The sequence below is a fragment of the Rutilus rutilus genome (assembly GCF_951802725.1).
Source record: "Rutilus rutilus genome assembly, chromosome: 25".
In the NCBI taxonomy this organism is placed as follows: Eukaryota; Metazoa; Chordata; class Actinopteri; order Cypriniformes; family Leuciscidae; genus Rutilus; species Rutilus rutilus.
The window spans coordinates 2,006,703-2,028,313 of record NC_140229.1 but is presented as its reverse complement, the minus strand read 5'-3'; the positions used below and the strand labels follow the sequence as shown (position 1 = coordinate 2,028,313).

General features: G+C 40.0%; 1 protein-coding gene across 1 annotated transcript in view; it reads left to right on the top strand.

The window, feature by feature from the left end:
* Positions 1-1,244: 1,244 nt before the first annotated feature.
* Positions 1,245-21,611, top strand: part of cplane1 (ciliogenesis and planar polarity effector 1) — a 57,721-nt gene continuing 37,354 nt past the window's right edge. Inside the window, exons 1-19 of the mRNA XM_084399807.1 lie at positions 1,245-1,351; positions 1,987-2,125; positions 2,860-2,995; positions 3,086-3,205; positions 3,885-4,123; positions 5,925-6,031; positions 6,636-6,792; positions 6,879-6,982; positions 8,254-8,436; positions 9,151-9,400; positions 10,272-10,421; positions 11,775-12,445; positions 13,771-13,961; positions 14,036-14,116; positions 14,199-14,363; positions 14,869-15,036; positions 18,741-18,969; positions 20,386-20,501; positions 21,322-21,539. Coding sequence (XP_084255933.1) covers positions 2,045-2,125; positions 2,860-2,995; positions 3,086-3,205; positions 3,885-4,123; positions 5,925-6,031; positions 6,636-6,792; positions 6,879-6,982; positions 8,254-8,436; positions 9,151-9,400; positions 10,272-10,421; positions 11,775-12,445; positions 13,771-13,961; positions 14,036-14,116; positions 14,199-14,363; positions 14,869-15,036; positions 18,741-18,969; positions 20,386-20,501; positions 21,322-21,539 — 3,366 coding nt within the window. The 5' untranslated portion in view covers positions 1,245-1,351; positions 1,987-2,044. The remainder of the gene's footprint in view (positions 1,352-1,986; positions 2,126-2,859; positions 2,996-3,085; positions 3,206-3,884; positions 4,124-5,924; positions 6,032-6,635; positions 6,793-6,878; positions 6,983-8,253; positions 8,437-9,150; positions 9,401-10,271; positions 10,422-11,774; positions 12,446-13,770; positions 13,962-14,035; positions 14,117-14,198; positions 14,364-14,868; positions 15,037-18,740; positions 18,970-20,385; positions 20,502-21,321; positions 21,540-21,611) is intronic.

The following is a 21,611-nucleotide window of genomic DNA, read 5'->3' as shown; positions in this document are numbered from 1 at the left end:
TGTATCGTCAAGCTATTTCCACAGACCTTATTTGACTTATAAATAGAAAAAACCCATTATATAAACCAGCGTTGAATTAGTCTTCCGAGATCTGACGTCATTCGAAATAACTGGATTTCTCCCGGTTGGTTTTGAAGGTCCAGTGTAGGCTACATCATCATCTTGGCTGACACAAGCATTTCTGTGCTTATTTGACTGTAAAAAATTACCCACGACAATAATTGCGCTTATAGGCAGGTTTTTAATTCGTCAAGTGGCATAAACATAATTGCAGTGACGTCTGGTCGCAATTATCAAAACACAAGAGTACAATCATTTTCAATATCTTTCCTTTGGTGGCGCAAAGCTATACACCCAAGATATTTCAGTCTGTGCAATTCATTCGAACAAATTTTTCATATCTGTAAGTTTAAAGAATTTCTACAGGCCTAACAACACCTCCGATTTTTATTTATTTATTATTATTATTTTTTTTTTTTTATTATTATTATTTTTTTAAGGCAAAAGCACTGGTCAATTTTGAAATGTTTGGCTATTTTGCTTCCATAACTTGTCCTCCTTCAGAATAATTTGAAAAAAACATCCAAAATACAAATGTAAGTATTCGTTTTATTCATATTTTTTACAGTCTATGGTTTTATTGCACTTCATCTGTAGAAGAACCGTGACCGTCTTCTCTTCAGTAGCACTTACAAACTTAATGTAACCATTTATTCCTAAAAAACAAACAATTTTGTCTGTTGGGAGCATTTTCTGATTCATGAAGATATTCAGAATGTCAACAAAATGAAAAAAAATATTTCGAACCTCCAATCTTCAGATTTCTGTTCCGGGAAATGTATGCAAATGAGTGCATATTTAATTAGACAATGCCTCATTTGCATATTGTATTCACAATCATCTTTAATGTAATTACGTGTTAACTTAAGTATTAAATGTCCAAATATTTCATTTAAAAAATAATGTAGGCCTAATTGATGTTCAATTATTCACTTAATATGCTTATTATTTATTAATTAACAATTTAACAACTAAAATAACCCGTTGCATTTGTTGTATTATGCACTATATAGTAGCCTATACATATTTTAAATTAGTACCGTATGTACTTAGTATAATCTTGATAGTTGATAGAGACCCGATTTGAGTTCTGCGCAAGCGCGAGAAGCCTTCCGTCATCCTTTGATCGCGCATGCGCACTGGCTGCGCTCGCGCTCGAATGCGTCTGCTCCTATGGAAACGCAGTGGGAAGCATGGGATGTTTGAAGTTTGGAAAACCGGAAGTGGAGGGAGATTCGAAACAGCGGATAAATTAGACGCGGAGTGTGTTTATTAAAGTCATGGGATGATGGTAGAGTATAAAGACACTTTAATATCCGTTTAGGAGTGTACAGAACTACAGTGTGTGTGTGTGGGGGGATCATGTTTGATGTTGTGTTTACAAACCGCAGCTAACGGTATTACTGCGCATGCTAATGACAGTTATTTATTTATTGAATATTAATAGAGCTCAGTCGTATTAGTTTCTTCATTCGCAAATGTTGCTTTCATCCATTTCAAACGGATTAAAGGATGTGTTTATACCAATAGTGTAACTTAGCTGTTTTAATACAGTATTTTGGCTGCTGCTTTGATTTGCTGCGGTTAAATTATGCAAAATTATAATAATATGGTTAATTTTAGATTCAAGTTTATTTACTTAAATACCTTATATTTGATTGATCTTGCTAACTAAGTGGCTGTGGTTGAATTTTGTAGTAAATTGTGGTCATACTACAAGCATTCACTTTTACTCATATTAAAATAAGTATGTTTATTTGTACCTGTACTGATAATTTAGCTGTAAACCAGGTTAAAAAAAAAAAATACTGCATATGATTCAAAGGTTGTATTATACTCTGCTTCAATATCTTGTTTAACATGTTATGTGGCTGTAAATAAGAGTAGATTTCACTGCTGTGTTTGATTCTCCCGATCCACATGAAGCTGGATGTTGTAGGAAGCAGAGCCTCTGGTCCTCTGAAACGCCCCGTCAGTGCCGAGAATGGATGTGAAGTTCGAGGTTTTGTTGTCGTCCAGCATCAAGCGCCGGAAGCCGTGGCCCAGGTTCTGCTGGCTTGGCCGGGTGAGATCATACGCATTTTTACTTTTTTAATGCTTTGAAGCTAATGTAATGATTTCAGTCAAACACCAATATCAAAGTCAAAAGTCATTTATTATTGTCATGTTACCAAGTACAATAAAATACTTGAACGCTACTCCACAGACTATATAGACAGACAAAATACAATAAACCTCACTGCTATATAAACACAAAATATGCATATATACAGAAATGACAAAATAAGTGTCAAGCAACAAGATCAGTGGCAAAATAAATCAAATAAAACAATGAGTGACATAAGACAATAAAGTGACTTTTTTTGACACAACCATTTTTTTATCAGTAAGATTGTTGAATGTTTTTGAAAGAAGTCTCTTCTGCTCACCAATTCTGCATTTATTTGATCAAAAATGCATTAAAAACAGTAATAAATTATTATTTGATCATATAATTTAAAATAGCTGTTTTCTACACTGATATTCTTGAGCATCAAATCATCATATTAGAGTGATTTCTGAAGGATCATGTGACACTGAAGACTGGAGTAATGATGCTGAACATTCAGCTTTGATCACAGGAATAAATTACACTTTACTGTATATTCACATAGAAAACAGCTGATTTACATTATAATAATATTTCACAGTTTTAACTGTGTTTTGGAGCAAATAAATGCAGAATTGGTGAGCAGAAGAGACTTCTTTTTACTGATCTAGAAGTTTTGAACAGTAGTGCATGTCACTGTTTTCTTTCAGGAAAAAGAGGGAGTTTTTCTGTTAGATGACAATCGCATTAGTGAAGTACATTTGCCTTCTGGACGGACCAAAAAGAAGATCCCCAAACTTCAGCCGCTGTTGCAGAGGGTGGTGTCCATGTCAGCGTCTCAGAACGGTGAGCGATCGTCACTCATCAGTGTGTGTGTGTGTGTGTGTGTGTGTGTTGTGATGGGATCACACGTGTGTTCATCCGTGTTGTTCGCAGGCGTGTGGCTGGTGGGTCTGCTGGTCTCTGGAGAACTCTTCCTGTGGAACAAAGACAAGGATTTGCTCAAAACGGTCTCAGCAGTTCCTGCGGTTCATCAGCTGGTTTCTTCCATCAAAGGTCTGTGTAAAGTCGGGCATACACCGTGCCATTTCAGCAAGGTTACCTTCTCACACTGTTCGAGTAGAGCGCATGCGATGTAAAACTAAAGCTTGCGTTTTATGTGTTCACACTATACGGTCCGAACGTCGAGCTGTGACTTCACTGCTCACACTATACGTGTGAAATATGCGCGTTGTAATGGCTTTCCAAAGCCTTTGCCGTTGATAATAAGAGTAAAACGCATGCAGACGGATGTAGATGCAAACAAATGTCTTTCTTTATTACTTGTGCTCCATTAAACATGGTCTCAAAACTTCTTGTGGCCTTTGCTTGGTCACACGTACACACAAAGCCATACCTTGTAGACAGCATACGACTAATAATCCACCTTGCGAGCTATTCGGTCAAAAACTGTGTGCTTCCCAATTACCAACACACACACTTGTTGCTCAGGCGCTCTAATTATACACAGTCACAGCGCCACCCAGTGGACAACAACAACTTTACCATACAACAAATGGCTCCTACATGTAATATAAACCAGAAGACCATGATATGTGTATTCAGAGATATTGTCAAAACAAGCATCAGCTATCAATATCAAGAGAAGTTATTTCACTTAAGGACTTATTTAGTAAGATTTTCCTGACGCACATCCAGTAATCATCCTCAAACTAACACGGCTCGTCTTACGCAGGTTCTGCGACTGCACTAGGACTTTCTCTGCTGGTTTCGGAGAATGCGCAGAGAGTTTTCCTGGCCGCTCTTACAGGACAGGTATTCCTCTGGGAGTGTACGACACCTCAGGATCTAAGCGGCCCGCGGGACGCCACCATCACGGGACGATGGAGTCACATATCATGCCATGAAAACACTCAACTGCCCTCCGTAAAGGACAAAGAGGCCTCCGTTCATAGTGTGTTTGTGAAGAACCAGGTAAAAACAGTGAAAAGAGTCTTAGGGCGTCATCACACCTATAGATTGTGTGTTTTGTTCCGAAACAGGGACTTAATTTGTTACAATGTTGCTTTTTCTCCTTGGTTCGGGTCGCTTTCACAAGGCAACCTTTCAAAGCGTACCAAAATGTGTTTATGGAAGTCACATGCGAGTAACTCTCCTCTTATTGGTTAGAGTTAAGTCTGCGTCATCCATCAAGATGATTGACAGGTTCGCTCCATGAGCAAATTCACACGCTCTCTGGATCTCCCAGCCTCAGGCTAGAGGTTTACTGTGTCAAGACACGCACAAACACTGCGAATGTTATAATGCAGCTGGAGCAGGAATCAAGGCTTCGTCGGGACAGTGTTCTCGCACGGAGAAGCGCAAATAAACTACATATTTACATTTAGCAGACGCTTTTATCCAAAGCGACTTACATTGCATTTCAAGGTACACATTTACATTTCTTATCAGTTCTTGCTTTCCCTGTGAGTCGAACCCATGACCTTGGCGTTGCAAACGCCAACGCTCCACTGTTTGAGCTCTACTGTTTGAGCATATTCAAATGAGTGCATATATACAGTGCTATGCATAAGTTTAGACACCCATACTAAAGTTGACTAAAAAGAGGAATAAAAAATCATCTTTTGGAAATTGAACTTAATGCCTTAATTTAAAAAATTAGGAAAAATCCAACCTTTAAGGACACCAATTTTCTTTGTGAATGAATAATGTATCGTAAATAAATAAATGTTCTTCCTTAAAATACAGGGTGCATAAGTCTGGACACCCCTATGTTAAATTCCCATAGAGGCAGGCAGATTTTTATTTTTAAGTTTTATTTTTTATTATTTTTTTAGGATACTATGCATCCTGATAAAATTCCCTTGGCCTTTGGAATTAAAATAGCCCCACATCATCACATAGCCTTCACCATACCTAGAGATTGGCATGGTTTTATTTCAGTTAGCCTAATAGCTAGTTTGATTTGCATTGAGAGATGATCTTATGGAAAGTACTCCATGCCAATCTCTAGGTATGGTGAAGGCTATGTGATGATGTGGGGCTATTTTAATTCCAAAGGCCAAGGGAACTTTATCAGGATGCATAGTATCCTGGATCCATGAAGTAACTGGCCTTTAAAAATAAAAATCTGCCTGCCTCTATGGGAATTTAACATAGGGGTGTCCAAACTTATGCACCCTGTATTTTAAGGAAGAACATTTATTTATTTACGATACATTATTCATTCACAAAGAAAATTGGTGTCCTTAAAGGTTGGATTTTTCCTAATTTTTTAAATTAAGGCATTAAGTTCAATTTCCAAAAGATGATTTTTTATTCCTCTTTTTAGTCAACTTTAGCACGGGTGTCTAAACTTATGCATAGCACTGTATATAGAGATATAGAGATAAATAGATAACAACATTATAAGATGAAGAGGTGCTCTTTTGCTTTTCAGCTGTGATAACTAATGTGCTCACTCACAGAATCAGACACTACTGCTGTTTATATAGCACATTTTCAGTTATGAATTATAATACCATTTGGTCCGTTGGGTCGGATTGCTTCCATACCTCAAGCGAACCGTCCCAGAGTTTGTTTGCTGTCGGGCCGAGACCCTCTCGTTCAGACGATCTCAGAGTGGTTGTTTTGGTGCGGATCCGAGCGCGATTGCCGTGTTCACACATGCCTAAACGAACCGAACCAATGGAGAAAACGCACCTCGTTCTGAAACAGCACCCTTCATGTTGCTTAGGGGTTTTGCATATGTTATATATCGCTGTGTTGTTTTTAGGCAGTCGGTGACGCGTGTCTGAGTGCGTTTGTGTTCACTGCTGATGGGAAGCTCACCGTCACCTTGCTGAAAATCCAGTGGGACTCGACATGGGAAAACAAACTCAGGTCAGATGATGTTAAATGTGCTTTTATTTATTAGAATTCCGGCATAATTTGTTCAGTTGACTTGGAAGTATTGTTTATGGTGATTTGTCATTATTATTATTATTATTAATATTACATTGGGCTTTTTTATTATTTTTATTATAGATATTTTGCACGCTATTAAATATATGCAAGAAAATACAATTCAAATACACTGCAGGAAAAGATTATTTAAAGTCGAAACTAATAAAAACAGTCAATATAATCATAACAACAACAAACATTAAAAACCACAGATAGGCAAAAAGCATGTAAATGTATATATTTGTAATATGTAAGCATGCATATGTACATGCTTGAGTGAATGTGCATACATATGTCTATCTATAAAAAATATGTACGCATATATACATGTTAGTGCCTGCAGAGAGGACAGTAATTTATATATCAGAAATAATCAGTAATAATATATGCATTTATATATAATAATAATAACAAGCTGCTTTTATCCAAAGCAACTTGCATTGCATTCAAGAAACGTATAGTGTTTGTTCAGTTCATGCATTTCCTGGAATCATTCCCTGGCCTCTCGATCTTCATTACTTTATTCTGTTTTGTTTGGCAGTTCAGTAGGTTTCAGTGTTAACTGGTCCTCTAAGTGTTTCCCGTTCAACCAGCTCCTGCCTCCATGTAAACCAGTGAAGTCCAGAGGTGCTCTGGTTCCAGCGTTCTCTCCAGACGCTCAACTATTAGCAGTGGTCCTGAACCAGAGAGACCCGAGGGTAAGCTCACCGCTACATTCAGACCTACAGGCACAGGAATGACATTTGTGCAGTGTTAAAAAGCCTTGTTCTCTGTGATCTGAAAGGCCACGCAGGTGTTGTTCATCAGCACTCAGAACTTTGTGACGGTTTCCAGCCTGTTAGGAGGATGTGGCGTGAAGACGCTCATTATTCCAGCTAAATATGTGAGGTGAGTGTTTTAAAAGTCTCAGCTGGATGGTATCTGATTGGCTGGTTGTATGAACAGGTTTATATTAGCTTGTATGCCAGACTGCTGCCATGAAATATCTGATATTGATGGAGTTTGTGAGGTTGTTTCCCTCCCCATCTTCAAGATTGACCAGTTTTATTTGTCACATGCACAGTTAAATAAACCTATAAACCTGGTTGCTGCTTAGATGCATAAATAAATGGTAGGTAAAAATTATAAAATAAGATGTGCATTAAATATAGTAGGTAAAAATGGTGAAATTAGATGTGCATTAAATAGATGAAACGATATAAAATAAGATGTGCTTTAATTCTGAATAAATAGTTGGTAAAAATGGTAAAATAGGATGTGCTTTAAATATAAATAGTTGGTAAAATGGTAATATAATCATAATGTGCTTTAAATAGGTGAAGATTATTAAAATAAGATGTACATTAAATAAAAATAAATAGTTGGTCAAATAAGATGTGCATTAAATATAAATAGTAAGTAAAAAATATAAAATAAGATGTGCATTAAATATAAACATAGTAAGAAAAAATTGTAAAATAAGATGTGCATTAAATATAAATAGTTGGTAAAATGGTAATATAATCATAATGTTATTTAAATAGGTGAAGATTATTAAAATAAGATGTGCATTAAATATAAATAAATTGTTGGTCAAATAAGATGTGCATTAAATATAAATAGTAAGAAAAAATGGTAAAATAAGATGTGCATTAAATATAATTAAACAGAAGGTAAAAATGGTCAAATAAGATGTGCATTAAATATAAATAGTGAGAAAAAATGGTAAAATAAGATGTGCATTAAATATAATTAAACAGAAGGTAAAAATGGTCAAATAAGATGTGCATTAAATATAATTAAACAGAAGGTAAAAATGGTCAAATAAGATGTGCATGAAATAGATAAAAATGATAAGTTAAGATATTAATTAAATATAAATAAACAGATAGTAAAAAATATGATGTCCAGTGCATTAAATTTAAATAAACAGTAGTTAAAATGGTGTAATAATATATAAATAAGAAATAATAATGAAAAGAATAAGTAGTAGTACTATTTCTAATAATAATAATAATAATAATAAACAAAATAGCAATAAGGCAATGAGTAGTCCAATGTACAGAGAATGTGCAAGAATAGGAAGTACAAAAATGCAGAGTAAGTTGCGAGGGAGTAACAAAACAAGTATAACAGAGAATTATAATTTTGAGAATGATAAATGCAGTGTTTTCCTGCAGGTCGTACTGGGTGTGTTGTGTCAGCTGGACACCAGAAGGGCTTTATCTGGCCTGTGTGCTCAAGAGAGGCTCTCTGCTCATGCTGGCTCGTCTGGGGGGACTCGTGTCCCTGTCCACCACAGGATGTAGTGTTGAGTTCGGTGCCGCCCAGTTCCTGCCTCTTCACCCACTCGTCACCTACAGGTGATCTGATTGGTTCCTCTGGTTGACATTGAAGTTGATATTGTACTCTATCAGATATTGGGTTGTTTTTCTCATACGGTTTTAGAAACACAAATGGAGGAGATGAGCATTAAATATAAATAAATAGTTGGTAAAATGAGATGTGCATTAAATATAAATAGTAAGTAAAAAATATCAAATGAGATGTGCATTAAATGTATATAAATAGTAAGTAAAAATGGTAAAATGATTTAAAATGATATAACCTACATACGTGTTTCTTTTTGTGACAATAAAACATCTCTACAGCTTCTGAAAGTGAACATCAGTGTTTTACTGTTGCATAAGAAGTGTTATTATCATCAGTGTAAACCACGGGGTTCAGGGGTTCAGGTTATCCTACATCAGGTTTATTTAACAGCAGAAATTGAATAATCAAGTGTAAAAATAAAACTCTGCTTAGTTTTCACTGTATGAATTAAATATATATACTGATTCTTATTAAAACTACAAAAGTTATTCAGCCAAGAGCAGTGAGTGATTTTCTCTTTTTCTTTTGTTAATGACAAAGCCGTTGCGATATGCATATCGCGATATATACATTTGCGGTATTTCGATATGTTGTGCAGCCCTATCATGTATGATCATTTTCTTCCAAATACGATAATTTTGAGCTGCTGGTATTATACTTGTACATTTCCAATCAGGCAACACTGTTTTCAATGTCATCCGTAGACCTCCAGTGCCTTTGCAGACACAAGATGGCGGCCTGTCCAGCTCGAGCGTGTCGCTCCGTGACCCCATGAGACAGCGGTTCTCTGTGACCTGTCATCCTCGCCAGCCGTTCCTCATCGTGTCCGACGGGTACATGATAACTGTGCTCAGGATGACCAAACGCCCGTCTGCTGTCGGGATCATGAGCGCCCTCCTGCTGGACTCTGCTCAAGGACTGGAGAACATACGCGAGGTCCTGGGTTCATCTCAGGTCAGCGGAGGGGATGGGAAATCATGTTTGTTCATCATGTTTTATTGCTTTTTTGATGGTTCACTACCAGTGTTGTGGGTAATTTTTCAAGTAACTAGTAAAGTAATGCATTACTTTTAGATTTACAGCAAAATATCTGAGTTACTTTTTCACATTTATTGACTGACAGCTCTCTTGTCCCCATGTTGAGAAAAATTGTAAGTGCAGAGACTGTGTGTGTGTGTGTGTGTAAACATGATGGTTATTGTCGTTCTAGACTAATGTGAGCGTGCATTTACACGTCTCACTTGCACAAAAAAGATTCAGTATTCCTCAAAATGAATAAAATAAGTGAAATGCAAAGTCAGAATAATACGCAAACCTCCAATAATTAAATATGTTAAATAAAACAAATATTTGTATGCATTTAATCTCACTTTATTGACCAATGTACTTGCTGCTGATTTTCGATGATTCAGTTAAACCATAAGCAAAAGTGACTTTAGATTTTTTGTTTTTATTGGTAAATCAGTGTTAAACTTTTTTCTCCTGCATCTATTCTTCCGTTATCCAGAACAGCTGCAGCTGAAAGGTTTGCTTGAGCGGCGCCCTCTACTGTACACGTGTGAATTTGCATTTCCTTCAGCCTTATTATATACATTTTGGTCTGAAAGGGCCTTTACATTTGCCCAAAAATATAACTTTTTTGTTATAAAAAAAAACAAGCCCAGCCCAGATGAGAAAAAGTAACGCAAAAGTAACGTAATGCATTACTTTTCTTAAAAAGTAACTAATTAGTTACTTTTTAAGGGAGTAAAGCAATATTGTAATGCATTACTTTTCAAAGACACGTTCCCCAACACTGTTCACTAGTGTGTTCTGGGTGTTTCAGCCTCAGGTCAGGTCTAGGCTGGAATCCATGTCCACGCTGACGTTCACTGGAAGTCTTCTGGCTCTTAAAGAGAAAGAAAGTCCTCTGACCACACTACCTCTCTACCTGCGAGGTACAGGAGACCTCACACAGTGTACTCAGACAGCTCAGGTAAGCTCATCTCAAACGCTTTTTGCATATAATTGGTCATTAAAGGGGTCATGACATGAGAAATCAAATTTTCCTTGATCTTTTGACATATAAGACATCCTGCAAGAATAAAACATCCTGCAAGTTTCAGAGTTTAAAATGTTCTCCTCATTATAAACAAAGCATTTATTTAATCAAGCTCCAAAAACAGCTCGTTTTGATATTGGGTGATCTATGACGTCACACGGGCAATAGTTATACATCATTGCAGACACTGACAAATAGTTATACATCATTGCACCATAGGCCACTTGCCACATAGGCCCCGCCCACTGGTCACATATGCCCCGCCCACTGGTCACATAGGCCCCGCCCACTGGCGTTCAGTCGCTTAGCAGCTGACATTTGCCTACACTAGATGTGAGCATCGCATCCAAAGGAAATAAATCGCATTATAAAGACTGATGCTGTCTACACTGATACAGTATACAGATGCGTGTTCAGTTTCTGAAGGACGCCACGCGCTTGAGTCTGTCGACAACAGGACAAATGGAAGAGTGAAAGAACGTTTGCATTGATTTTAAACAGCTGGTTTGTGTCTCTGTACAAACTTCAGAAGATCTCAGCGTCAGAAACAAGTGGATGGTTTATTTTTAGTGGCATCATGGATTGTGTTGCAGGATTATATGTTTGTTCGGAGCATTTGACTGCAGATCGTTTTGTAAACGGCACAGTGTAATGGAGAATTCGCAAAGAAACTTTTGTTGACGGATGAAGCAGTGACTGTATTGAATCTGACAGCAGCTGCATCACAAACCGTTAGTAAATTAATTCATAATGCTTTGTCTGTAAATGACGGTTTTGTATGGATAATGTTTTAAAACACTTACTCGCATGCACTATAGTGCGAGTGGGCGTTGATACGGTTCCCTTTGCAATGACGATAGCCAATCATTATAGTGGCTGTTTACTAACAAGCCTTAGTGGAGCCATGCATTAAAAACGGATCATTTCAGACACAGGGTCAGAATGAGGGTTAAAAATCATTTTCCCCTCACATATATATGTTTTTTGAGTGCAACATTTTTTATTAGCATTACAAGTGAACCTTAAGGAACACAAGTTTTTTATAATAATAAAAAAAAAAAAAAAAAAAATCCATGTCATGACCTCTTTAAACAGACTGAACAGCGATGGCAATATGATGCCATGCAAAAAAAGCAATATGTGAAAAAAAATATATATATATATTTTTTTTTACAGTAGCTCAATATTCCCCAAAAAATTCTTTAATAAAAAAAACTTTAACTTTTACAATTTTTTATTAAAATGTGAATAATACAATGAAAATAATGAATAATGTTATCTCTTTAGGATGAGGAAGATCATGACTCTGATGAAGACCCGTACGCCTGCTCACGCATGGAAGATGGAGGCAAGCTTGAGTTTGCGTCGATGTTTGACACTCTTCATGCTCAGGCACAGACAGATCCAGAGTCCACTTCCTCAGATCTGCAGGAGGATCTGAACCGGGTTCACAAGAACCTTCTGAGAGCCTGGGCTCTGGCCGTTTCTCTGGGTGGGTCCATGGAGCAGAGAGAGCGTTTCCTCAAATACACAATCCTGTGCATCGTTCGACTCGTAAAGCTTCTCAGGGTCGGCGACTCGAAGAGTACGGGCACATGGCTCACACACGCCCTTCACACACTCAGGACTCTCCTGTCGTTTCTGCCGTGGGACGCCACACACTCCTCAGGCACGGGCTGTCTGGGCGTCACAGTGGAGCTCACTAGATGTTTCGTAGACATTTTCGTCCCACTTTCATCATCAGGTGTAGCACTTTCCTCACAGAACTTCAGCGCGGCGCTCTTCGTCCTTCAGCAAGCGTCTCGGAGTGTGGATCGGGCCTACAGCCTCCCGTCGAGAGCATTGCATCATGGGGAGGATGGCCAGCGAACATATTCCTCTGACATGTTTTCTGTTCCGATATTACAAGAAGACACTGAGACAGTAACACAGACTGCACGACAACAACCTTCAAATAGGTACTTTTTGGTGTTCTTGAGAAGTAGGGTTTTTCCTAAATTTCTATATTTTTTCTATAGCTATTTTTTTTTTCCAGTTAACATCTATTAAGGTTCATAGTTACCACCCAGAACACCCTAGTAACTTCATAGCAACATATAAAAAACACTCAGACCGTCTTAGCAACTACATAGCAACACCCTAGCAACCATCCAGAACAACACTGTAACATCATAGCAAGATATATAAAAACACTCAGATAGTCTTAGCAACCACCCAGAACACCCTAGTAACATCATAGCAACATAAAAAAACACTCAAAACATAGTAACAACCACATAGCAACACCCTAGCAATCACCCTGAACAACCTTGTAACTTCATCGCGACATATATAAAAACACTCAGATAGTCTTAGCAACCACCCAGAACACCCTTGTAACTTTATACCAACATATAAAAACACCCAGAACATATTAGCAGCCACATAGCGACACCCTAGCAACCACCCATAACACCCTAGTAACTTCAAAGCAACATAAAAACCCTCAGAACATATTAGCAACCACATAGCAACACCCTAGCATTCACCCAGAACATCCTAGTAACTTCATAGCAACATATAAAAACACTCAGAACAGATTAGAAACCACATAGCAACACCCTAACAACCATCCAGAACACCCTAGTAGCTTCATAGCCACATATAAAAAACACTCAGAACATATTAGCAACCACCCAGAACACGTTAGAAACTTCATAGCAACATATAAAAAAACACTAAGATAGTCTTAACTTAAGCAACCACATAGCAACACCCTAGCAACCAACCAGAATCACCTAGTAACTTCATAGCAACATATAATAACATTCAGAACATATTAGCAACCACATAGCAACACCTTAACAACCACCCAGAACAAACCAGTTACTTCATAGAAGCATATAAAAACACTCAGAACGTTTTAGCATTAGTAACCACATAGCAATTCCCTAGCAACCACCCAGAACAACCTTGTAACTTCATAGCAGCATATAAAAACACTCAGAAAGTCTTAGCAACCATCCATAACACCCTATTAACTTTGTAGGACACATAAAAACAATCAGAGCATATTAGCAACCACATTGCAACACCAAAGCAACCACCCAGAATAACCTAGTAACTCCATGGCATCATATAAAAACACTCAGCATGTCTTAAAACCACATAGCAACACCCTAGCAACCATCACACTAGTATCATAGCAAGCACTACTCACAATTATTTATTTATTTTTATAACAGATGTGAGAGAATGTCGACAGCATTGCTGTTTGGCCTGAGTTCCCTGTTGTGTTTTTCAGATTGGTGGTTATTTGGCGTGGGCTGTACAGATTGGCTTTGCGGTACCAGGAGGAGTTACGCCACCAAAGAGGTCAAGGGGTCATAAAAAATGAGTTGGAGAAGATGTCAGTTATTATAGCTCAAGTCCAGCAAGCTTTACAGTCTGCCGGAGATCGTCTTGAGGAGAGCCACACATTGCGTAGTTTCACTGGTGAGCATGTGTAACCATAACAGAAGCGACTTATGTTACACCACCATATCATAATAATGTTTCTCCATCCTCAGGTGAACAGCACTTTATTTTAGGTGAATATGCGGAGAGTGTTCAGGTTTGGAGGGCTGAATTGTTGGCAGAGAGAGAGAAAGGTCAGTCACTGTTTTTATTTCAGCTCACATGGTCATGTTAAATGTCACATGTCACTCACTACATCCGTCCTGCATCCCACAGCAGGTCCAATGACGTGTTACCTGGAGACACGCTACTGTCTGGCTCTTCTCTATGCGCAGCTGTTTCAGTATCGGCTGCGAGAGGCTCAAGGTCTCTGTGACCGTCTGGCACATCAACTACAGTCACGTGCAGGACGAGAGGAAGAGGACATGCCAGGAGGGGCTGGTAAGATTATTACTTCTGTGGACACAATTTCAAAACGCTCAAATATTTTTCAAATAGCCAAGCTATCCGTTCATCACCATAACAAAGTTTGTTCTTGACATCTTCACTTAAAGGTGACCTATTATGCCCCTTTTCACTAGATGTAATAAAAGTCTCTGGTGTCCCCAGAATGTGTCTGTTAAGTTTCTGCTCAAAATTCTCCACAGATCATTTATTATAGCTTGACAAATTTGCCCCCATTTGGGTATGAGCAAAAATATGCTGTTTTTGTGTGTGTACCTTTAAATGCAAATGAGCTGCTGCTCCCCGCCTCCTTTTCAAAAGAGGGCGGAGCCTTTACAGCTCGTGCTACGGATACTCTGGCAATAACAAAACTGGAGAATGTCACGCAGCCAAAATGTCAGAAATGGTCAGTAGGTGTGTTCAGCCTGTTCGAACCGGAGTCGGACGCTAATTAGAGAGACTCAGGAACTAACAGATTTCTCCCATCACTTGTACCCTGCAGATGAGTCTGTGTGTGAGTGCTGGCTCTCGGGGCCGGTGGGGCGTGAAGCGGCCTGCGCAGTGGTTCAGTCTCTCGGCAGGTTTATGGCTGCGTACTTCACCAATCACCCGCTCTGCATCCTCCCGCCACACAATGTGGACGTGCTGCCGCCTCTTCACTTACCAAACAGTGAGTTCAAGGAAAACAATATACCAGTGTGGCTATTTCTCTGCACAGTATGCTAATTTTTTGAACTGCATGGAATGTGTAGTTTACAATCAGAGCACTCATAATGCAATGCATTGCACTTGACCTTCAGTGTCTAATGTGACGGTTGAACCTGAAACGATTTTTAAAGCAACACTAAGGAACATTTTTCACCTTAAAATAATGTTTCCAAAATCGTATCAGTGGTTCATCAAGTCGTAACAGGGTGAACGGCACTTCTGGATTCGCTTTGCAGCCCTATATCTGCAATAACCGCACTATGCAAGTTTGCCAAACCGGGTCGCGTTTCTGTAGTTCGAATGAGACCTCAGAAAACTACAAATTTGACTTGCTTTACGGCAAGCGTTACAATAATCATTATTTAGTTTTTCTTCGTTTCTGATGTCGCAATACATCATACTTTCATGAAATCATGCAACATACTCTTCCTTGACTGTGGACATCATTCATACCAAAGCCGGTGCTGGATACACAGCGAGCGTGTGTTCGACGGTAGGCTGCGGGCGGCGAAATCATTTACGACAGCGGTAATGGACAATTCCGCTTCCAACCTGTAGGGGGAACTAAGGAAAAGTGCCTTAGTGTTGCTTTAACATCTATTTCTTGACTTGACTGCATCAGGCTATTAAAAGTTCAGACATTTTTACACAAAATTGGGTTCAAATGCAAAACATAGACAGTTTTTTTTAGATGATAATCAGACATGCAGTGACGTAATGAGGTCATGTGACAGACAGATGCAGGTGTGCGTGTGGTGGAGTTGATGAGTGTAACTGAGATGCTGTCTCAGACACAGGTGTGTGTGTGGTGGAGTTGATGAGTGTAACAGATGCTGTCTCAGACACAGGTGTGTGTGTGGTGGAGTTGATGAGTGTAACAGATGCTGTCTCAGACACAGGTGTGTGTGTGTGTGGTGGAGTTGATGAGTGTAACAGATGCTGTCTCAGACACAGGTGTGTGTGTGGTGGAGTTGATGAGTGTAACAGATGCTGTCTCAGACACAGGTGTGTGTGTGGTGGAGTTGATGAGTGTAACAGATGCTATCTCAGACACAGGTGTGTGTGTGGTGGAGTTGATGAGTGTAACAGATGCTATCTCAGACACAGGTGTGTGTGTGGTGGAGTTGATGAGTGTAACTGAGATGCTGTCTCAGACACAGGTGTGCGTGTGGTGGAGTTGATGAGTGTAACAGATGCTGTCTCAGACACAGGTGTGCATGTGGTGGAGTTGATGAGTGTAACAGATGCTGTCTCAGACACAGGTGTGCGTGTGGTGGAGTTGATGAGTGTAACAGATGCTGTCTCAGACACAGGTGTGCGTGTGGTGGAGTTGATGAGTGTAACAGATGCTGTCTCAGACACAGGTGTGCGTGTGGTGGAGTTGATGAGTGTAACTGAGATGCAGTCTCAGACACAGGTGTGGTGGAGTTGATGAGTGTAACTGAGATGCTGTCTCAGACACAGGTGTGTGTGTGGTGGAGTTGATGAGTGTAACAGATGCTATCTCAGACACAGGTGTGTGTGTGGTGGAGTTGATGAGTGTAACAGATGCTATCTCAGACACAGGTGTGTGTGTGGTGGAGTTGATGAGTGTAACTGAGATGCTGTCTCAGACACAGGTGTGCGTGTGGTGGAGTTGATGAGTGTAACAGATGCTGTCTCAGACACAGGTGTGTGTGTGGTGGAGTTGATGAGTGTAACAGATGCTGTCTCAGACACAGGTGTGTGTGTGGTGGAGTTGATGAGTGTAACTGAGATGCTGTCTCAGACACAGGTGTGTGTGTGGTGGAGTTGATGAGTGTAACAGATGCTGTCTCAGACACAGGTGTGTGTGTGGTGGAGTTGATGAGTGTAACAGATGCTGTCTCAGACACAGGTGTGTGTGTGGTGGAGTTGATGAGTGTAACAGATGCTGTCTCAGACACAGGTGTGCGTGTGGTGGAGTTGATGAGTGTAACAGATGCTGTCTCAGACACAGGTGTGCGTGTGGTGGAGTTGATGAGTGTAACAGATGCTGTCTCAGACACAGGTGTGTGTGTGGTGGAGTTGATGAGTGTAACAGATGCTGTCTCAGACACAGGTGTGCGTGTGGTGGAGTTGATGAGTGTAACAGATGCTGTCTCAGACACAGGTGTGCGTGTGGTGGAGTTGATGAGTGTAACAGATGCTGTCTCAGACACAGGTGTGCGTGTGGTGGAGTTGATGAGTGTAACAGATGCTGTCTCAGACACAGGTGTGCGTGTGGTGGAGTTGATGAGTGTAACAGATGCTGTCTCAGACACAGGTGTGCGTGTGGTGGAGTTGATGAGTGTAACAGATGCTGTCTCAGACACAGGTGTGCGTGTGGTGGAGTTGATGAGTGTAATAACAGATGCTGTCTCAGACACAGGTGTGCGTGTGGTGGAGTTGATGAGTGTAACAGATGCTGTCTCAGACGCAGGTGTGCGTGTGGTGGAGTTGATGAGTGTAACAGATGCTGTCTCAGACACAGGTGTGCGTGTGGTGGAGTTGATGAGTGTAACAGATGCTATCTCAGACACAGGTGTGCGTGTGGTGGAGTTGATGAGTGTAACTGAGATGCTGTCTCAGACACAGGTGTGCGTGTGGTGGAGTTGATGAGTGTAACAGATGCTATCTCAGACACAGGTGTGCGTGTGGTGGAGTTGATGAGTGTAACAGATGCTGTCTCAGACACAAGTGTGTGTGTGGTGGAGTTGATGAGTGTAACAGATGCTGTCTCAGACGCAGGTGTGCGTGTGGTGGAGTTGATGAGTGTAACTGAGATGCTGTCTCAGACACAGGTGTGTGTGTGGTGGAGTTGATGAGTGTAACAGATGCTATCTCAGACACAGGTGTGCGTGTGGTGGAGTTGATGAGTGTAACAGATGCTGTCTCAGACACAGGTGTGTGTGTGGTGGAGTTGATGAGTGTAACAGATGCTGTCTCAGACACAGGTGTGCGTGTGGTGGAGTTGATGAGTGTAACAGATGCTGTCTCAGACACAGGTGTGCGTGTGGTGGAGTTGATGAGTGTAACAGATGCTGTCTCAGACACAGGTGTGCGTGTGGTGGAGTTGATGAGTGTAACAGATGCTGTCTCAGACACAGGTGTGCGTGTGGTGGAGTTGATGAGTGTAACAGATGCTGTCTCAGACACAGGTGTGCGTGTGGTGGAGTTGATGAGTGTAACAGATGCTGTCTCAGACACAGGTGTGCGTGTGGTGGAGTTGATGAGTGTAACAGATGCTATCTCAGACACAGGTGTGCGTGTGGTGGAGTTGATGAGTGTAACAGATGCTGTCTCAGACACAGGTGTGCGTGTGGTGGAGTTGATGAGTGTAACAGATGCTGTCTCAGACACAGGTGTGCGTGTGGTGGAGTTGATGAGTGTAACAGATGCTGTCTCAGACACAGGTGTGCGTGTGGTGGAGTTGATGAGTGTAACTGAGATGCAGTCTCAGACACAGGTGTGCGTGTGGTGGAGTTGATGAGTGTAACTGAGATGCTGTCTCAGACACAGGTGTGCGTGTGGTGGAGTTGATGAGTGTAACAGATGCTGTCTCAGACACAGGTGTGCGTGTGGTGGAGTTGATGAGTGTAACAGATGCTGTCTCAGACACAGGTGTGTGTGTGGTGGAGTTGATGAGTGTAACAGATGCTGTCTCAGACACAGGTGTGCGTGTGGTGGAGTTGTCTCAGGCTCGTGCAGCAGTGGCGGTTCGCTTCGATCAGCTGTCGGAGGTGTGGACGGTGGATTACGCTCTAGAGCTCCTCCTGCTGGGCGGGCTGATCCCTGAGGCCGTGTGGATGGCACAGCGTCTGGGAGACTGGAAGATGGCAGCCACCCTCGGCCTGGCGTACACCAACTACTGCAGTGGCCATCTAGACTACAGCAGGTTTGTTGTAAGCATGAACAGTGTTGGGGTAACTCATTACAACTAACTTGAGTTATGTAATCAGATTACTTTTTCAAGTATCTAGTAAAGTAACGCATTACTTTTAAAATTTACAACAAAATATCTGTGTTGCTTTTTCAAATAAGTAACGCAAGTTACTCGATACATATCACGATACTGAACTCACAATACAATACTATTGCGATACTCCAAGACATTTGATAAAAGGTTAACAAAAAATGTGCTGTTGATTAAAATGCTAAATTTGATATTAAATTGTGGGTGTTAATTAATAGGCTTGGACTTGGTGCTGATGCACAGGACAAAAAATATTCATGATTCTGAAGCTGAAAATACAGAATTATTTTAGACAAATATGCTTGCACACTGTTACTGACTAGATATATTTAAAATGTAGGCCACTTTTTACTGGTAACATAAGACATTTGGCATTATCAGGACCCACACATATTCCCCCATTGCATCACTATACATTATATTCAACATTATATAGTAGTTTCATGTAGTTCTGACTAACACTAACTATACACAATACATATTGTCACTATCCACGATACATATTGTTGCATTTTTGTATTGCGATATATTGTGACACCCCTACAAGTTACTTTGTTTTCACATTTATTGACTGACAGCGTCTTGTTCCCATGTTGAGACGTGCAGAGGTGTTGTGTGTGTGTGTGTGTGTGTGTGTATGTCTGTGTGTAAACATGATGGCTATTGTAGTTCTAGACTAAATGTGAGCGTGCATTTACTCATCTCACTTGCACAAGATTCAATATTCCTCAAAATAAAAAGATTCAATATTCCTCAAAATGAATAAAATCAGTGAAATGCAGAATCAGAATACTATGCAAACCTCCAATAACTAAATATGTTAAATAAAACATGCATTTTTATGCATTTAATCTCACTTTACTTGCTGCTGATCTTCAATGATTCGGTTAAACCATAGGCAAAAATGACTATAGATTTTTTTGTTTTTATTGGTAAATAAGTGTTAAACTTTTTTCACCTGCATCCTATTCTTCCGTTATCCAGAACAGCAGCTGAAAGGTTTGCTTGAGCGGCGGCCTGAGGCTTATTATTTCACTTTTGGTGTGAAAGGGCCTTTACATTTGTCCAAAAATATAACTGTTTTGTTATAAAAAAAACAAGCCCAGCCCAGGTGAAAAAAAAGTACCGCAAAAGTAACGTAACACATTACTTTTCTAAAAAAGTAACTAAGTAACACAATTAGTTACTTTTTAAGGGAGTAACGCAATATTGTAATGCATTACTTTTCTAAGTAACTTTACCTTTTGAGTACGAATGTCTAGTATCCTCTCGCTTCAGATGCCACAGTGATTTTTTTTTTCTTTTTTTTTTCGTATTCCTCATGTTTTGGTCCTCAAGCCTGCAGTGGAGAGAGCTGCACCTTCCCCCCGAGCTGAAGCCTGCAGTGATATTCCACCATCAGCTGGAGGACTTACTGGGTCGAATGCTTGGGTCTGAAGGGGATGGTAACAAAGGTAAAAATAGGATATTTATGTGAATTGTGAGATCTATATCCCACAGTTAAGCAAGGTTTGGGAAGGTTTTAATTCTGCATATTACCATAAGGAACATTTCTAAAACATCCAAAGATATTTAAAAGGCCTATTTTCACCTTCGCCAGATTCTGACCTTTTCCGTCAGCATCAGTATAAAACGGTTCATAACAAAACATTCATTTATCACATTATTATAGTTTTACACATCACAACTTTTGTGTTTTGTTTTAATAAATAAATTTTGCTTCAATAAATTCGCAAACAGTTTGTGAATAGGCTACTACAAATGATGGCCGTGAAAGAGACTGTGAACGCATTGAATAGGATATGTTTAGTTGGTGATTAGCATAGGCTACTACTATTACACAGTAGCGATAACGTTAAGCGCACCAGAATAAAATCTAATATTCAGTAATAAACAGTGTAGCTGACTTACAGATTCAGTTAACATCCACAAATGAATAAGCGCAACGATTGAGGGAGCAGGCTACACAGTGAACTCCGAGAAAACACTTCGCTTGAGCAAACAGTTTGTGAATAGGCTACTACAAATGATGGTCGTGAATAAAATATAATATTCAGAAGTAAACAGTGTAGTTGACAGAGTGTCAGAATGTTTATTTTTAAACCACAACCTTCTAACTGCTTCTTTTACCGATATATTTACCGATATCTTTTGCATTTCTAATCCAAACAACGTCAAACTAGGCACTGCACTTACTCGTGCCCGCAGCGAGACACCTGTCAAGTTTGAAATCCATCGGACTAACGGTATGCTGCTTGTTTGTCTGTCCTTTAGACGCAGTGAGTGTTGAGGACGTGGATCTTCTTCAAGTCTCAGTGCAGGAGATCCTGAAGGCGTCCGTCATGGCGGAGGTGGACGTCGTCTCTCAGCCTTTAACACGACTGATGAACGCAGCCAAAGAGCGAGCAACATCACTTCCTGCGCTGGTTCCTCCTGTATTTTACCTGCCCGCTCCTCCTCTGTACTGTCCACAGCCTTCACCAAACACACAGGTCGCTCACACACACACACACACACAGTGACGCCTGACTGTCACGTCTACCTCTGTCATGTCTTTCTCATCT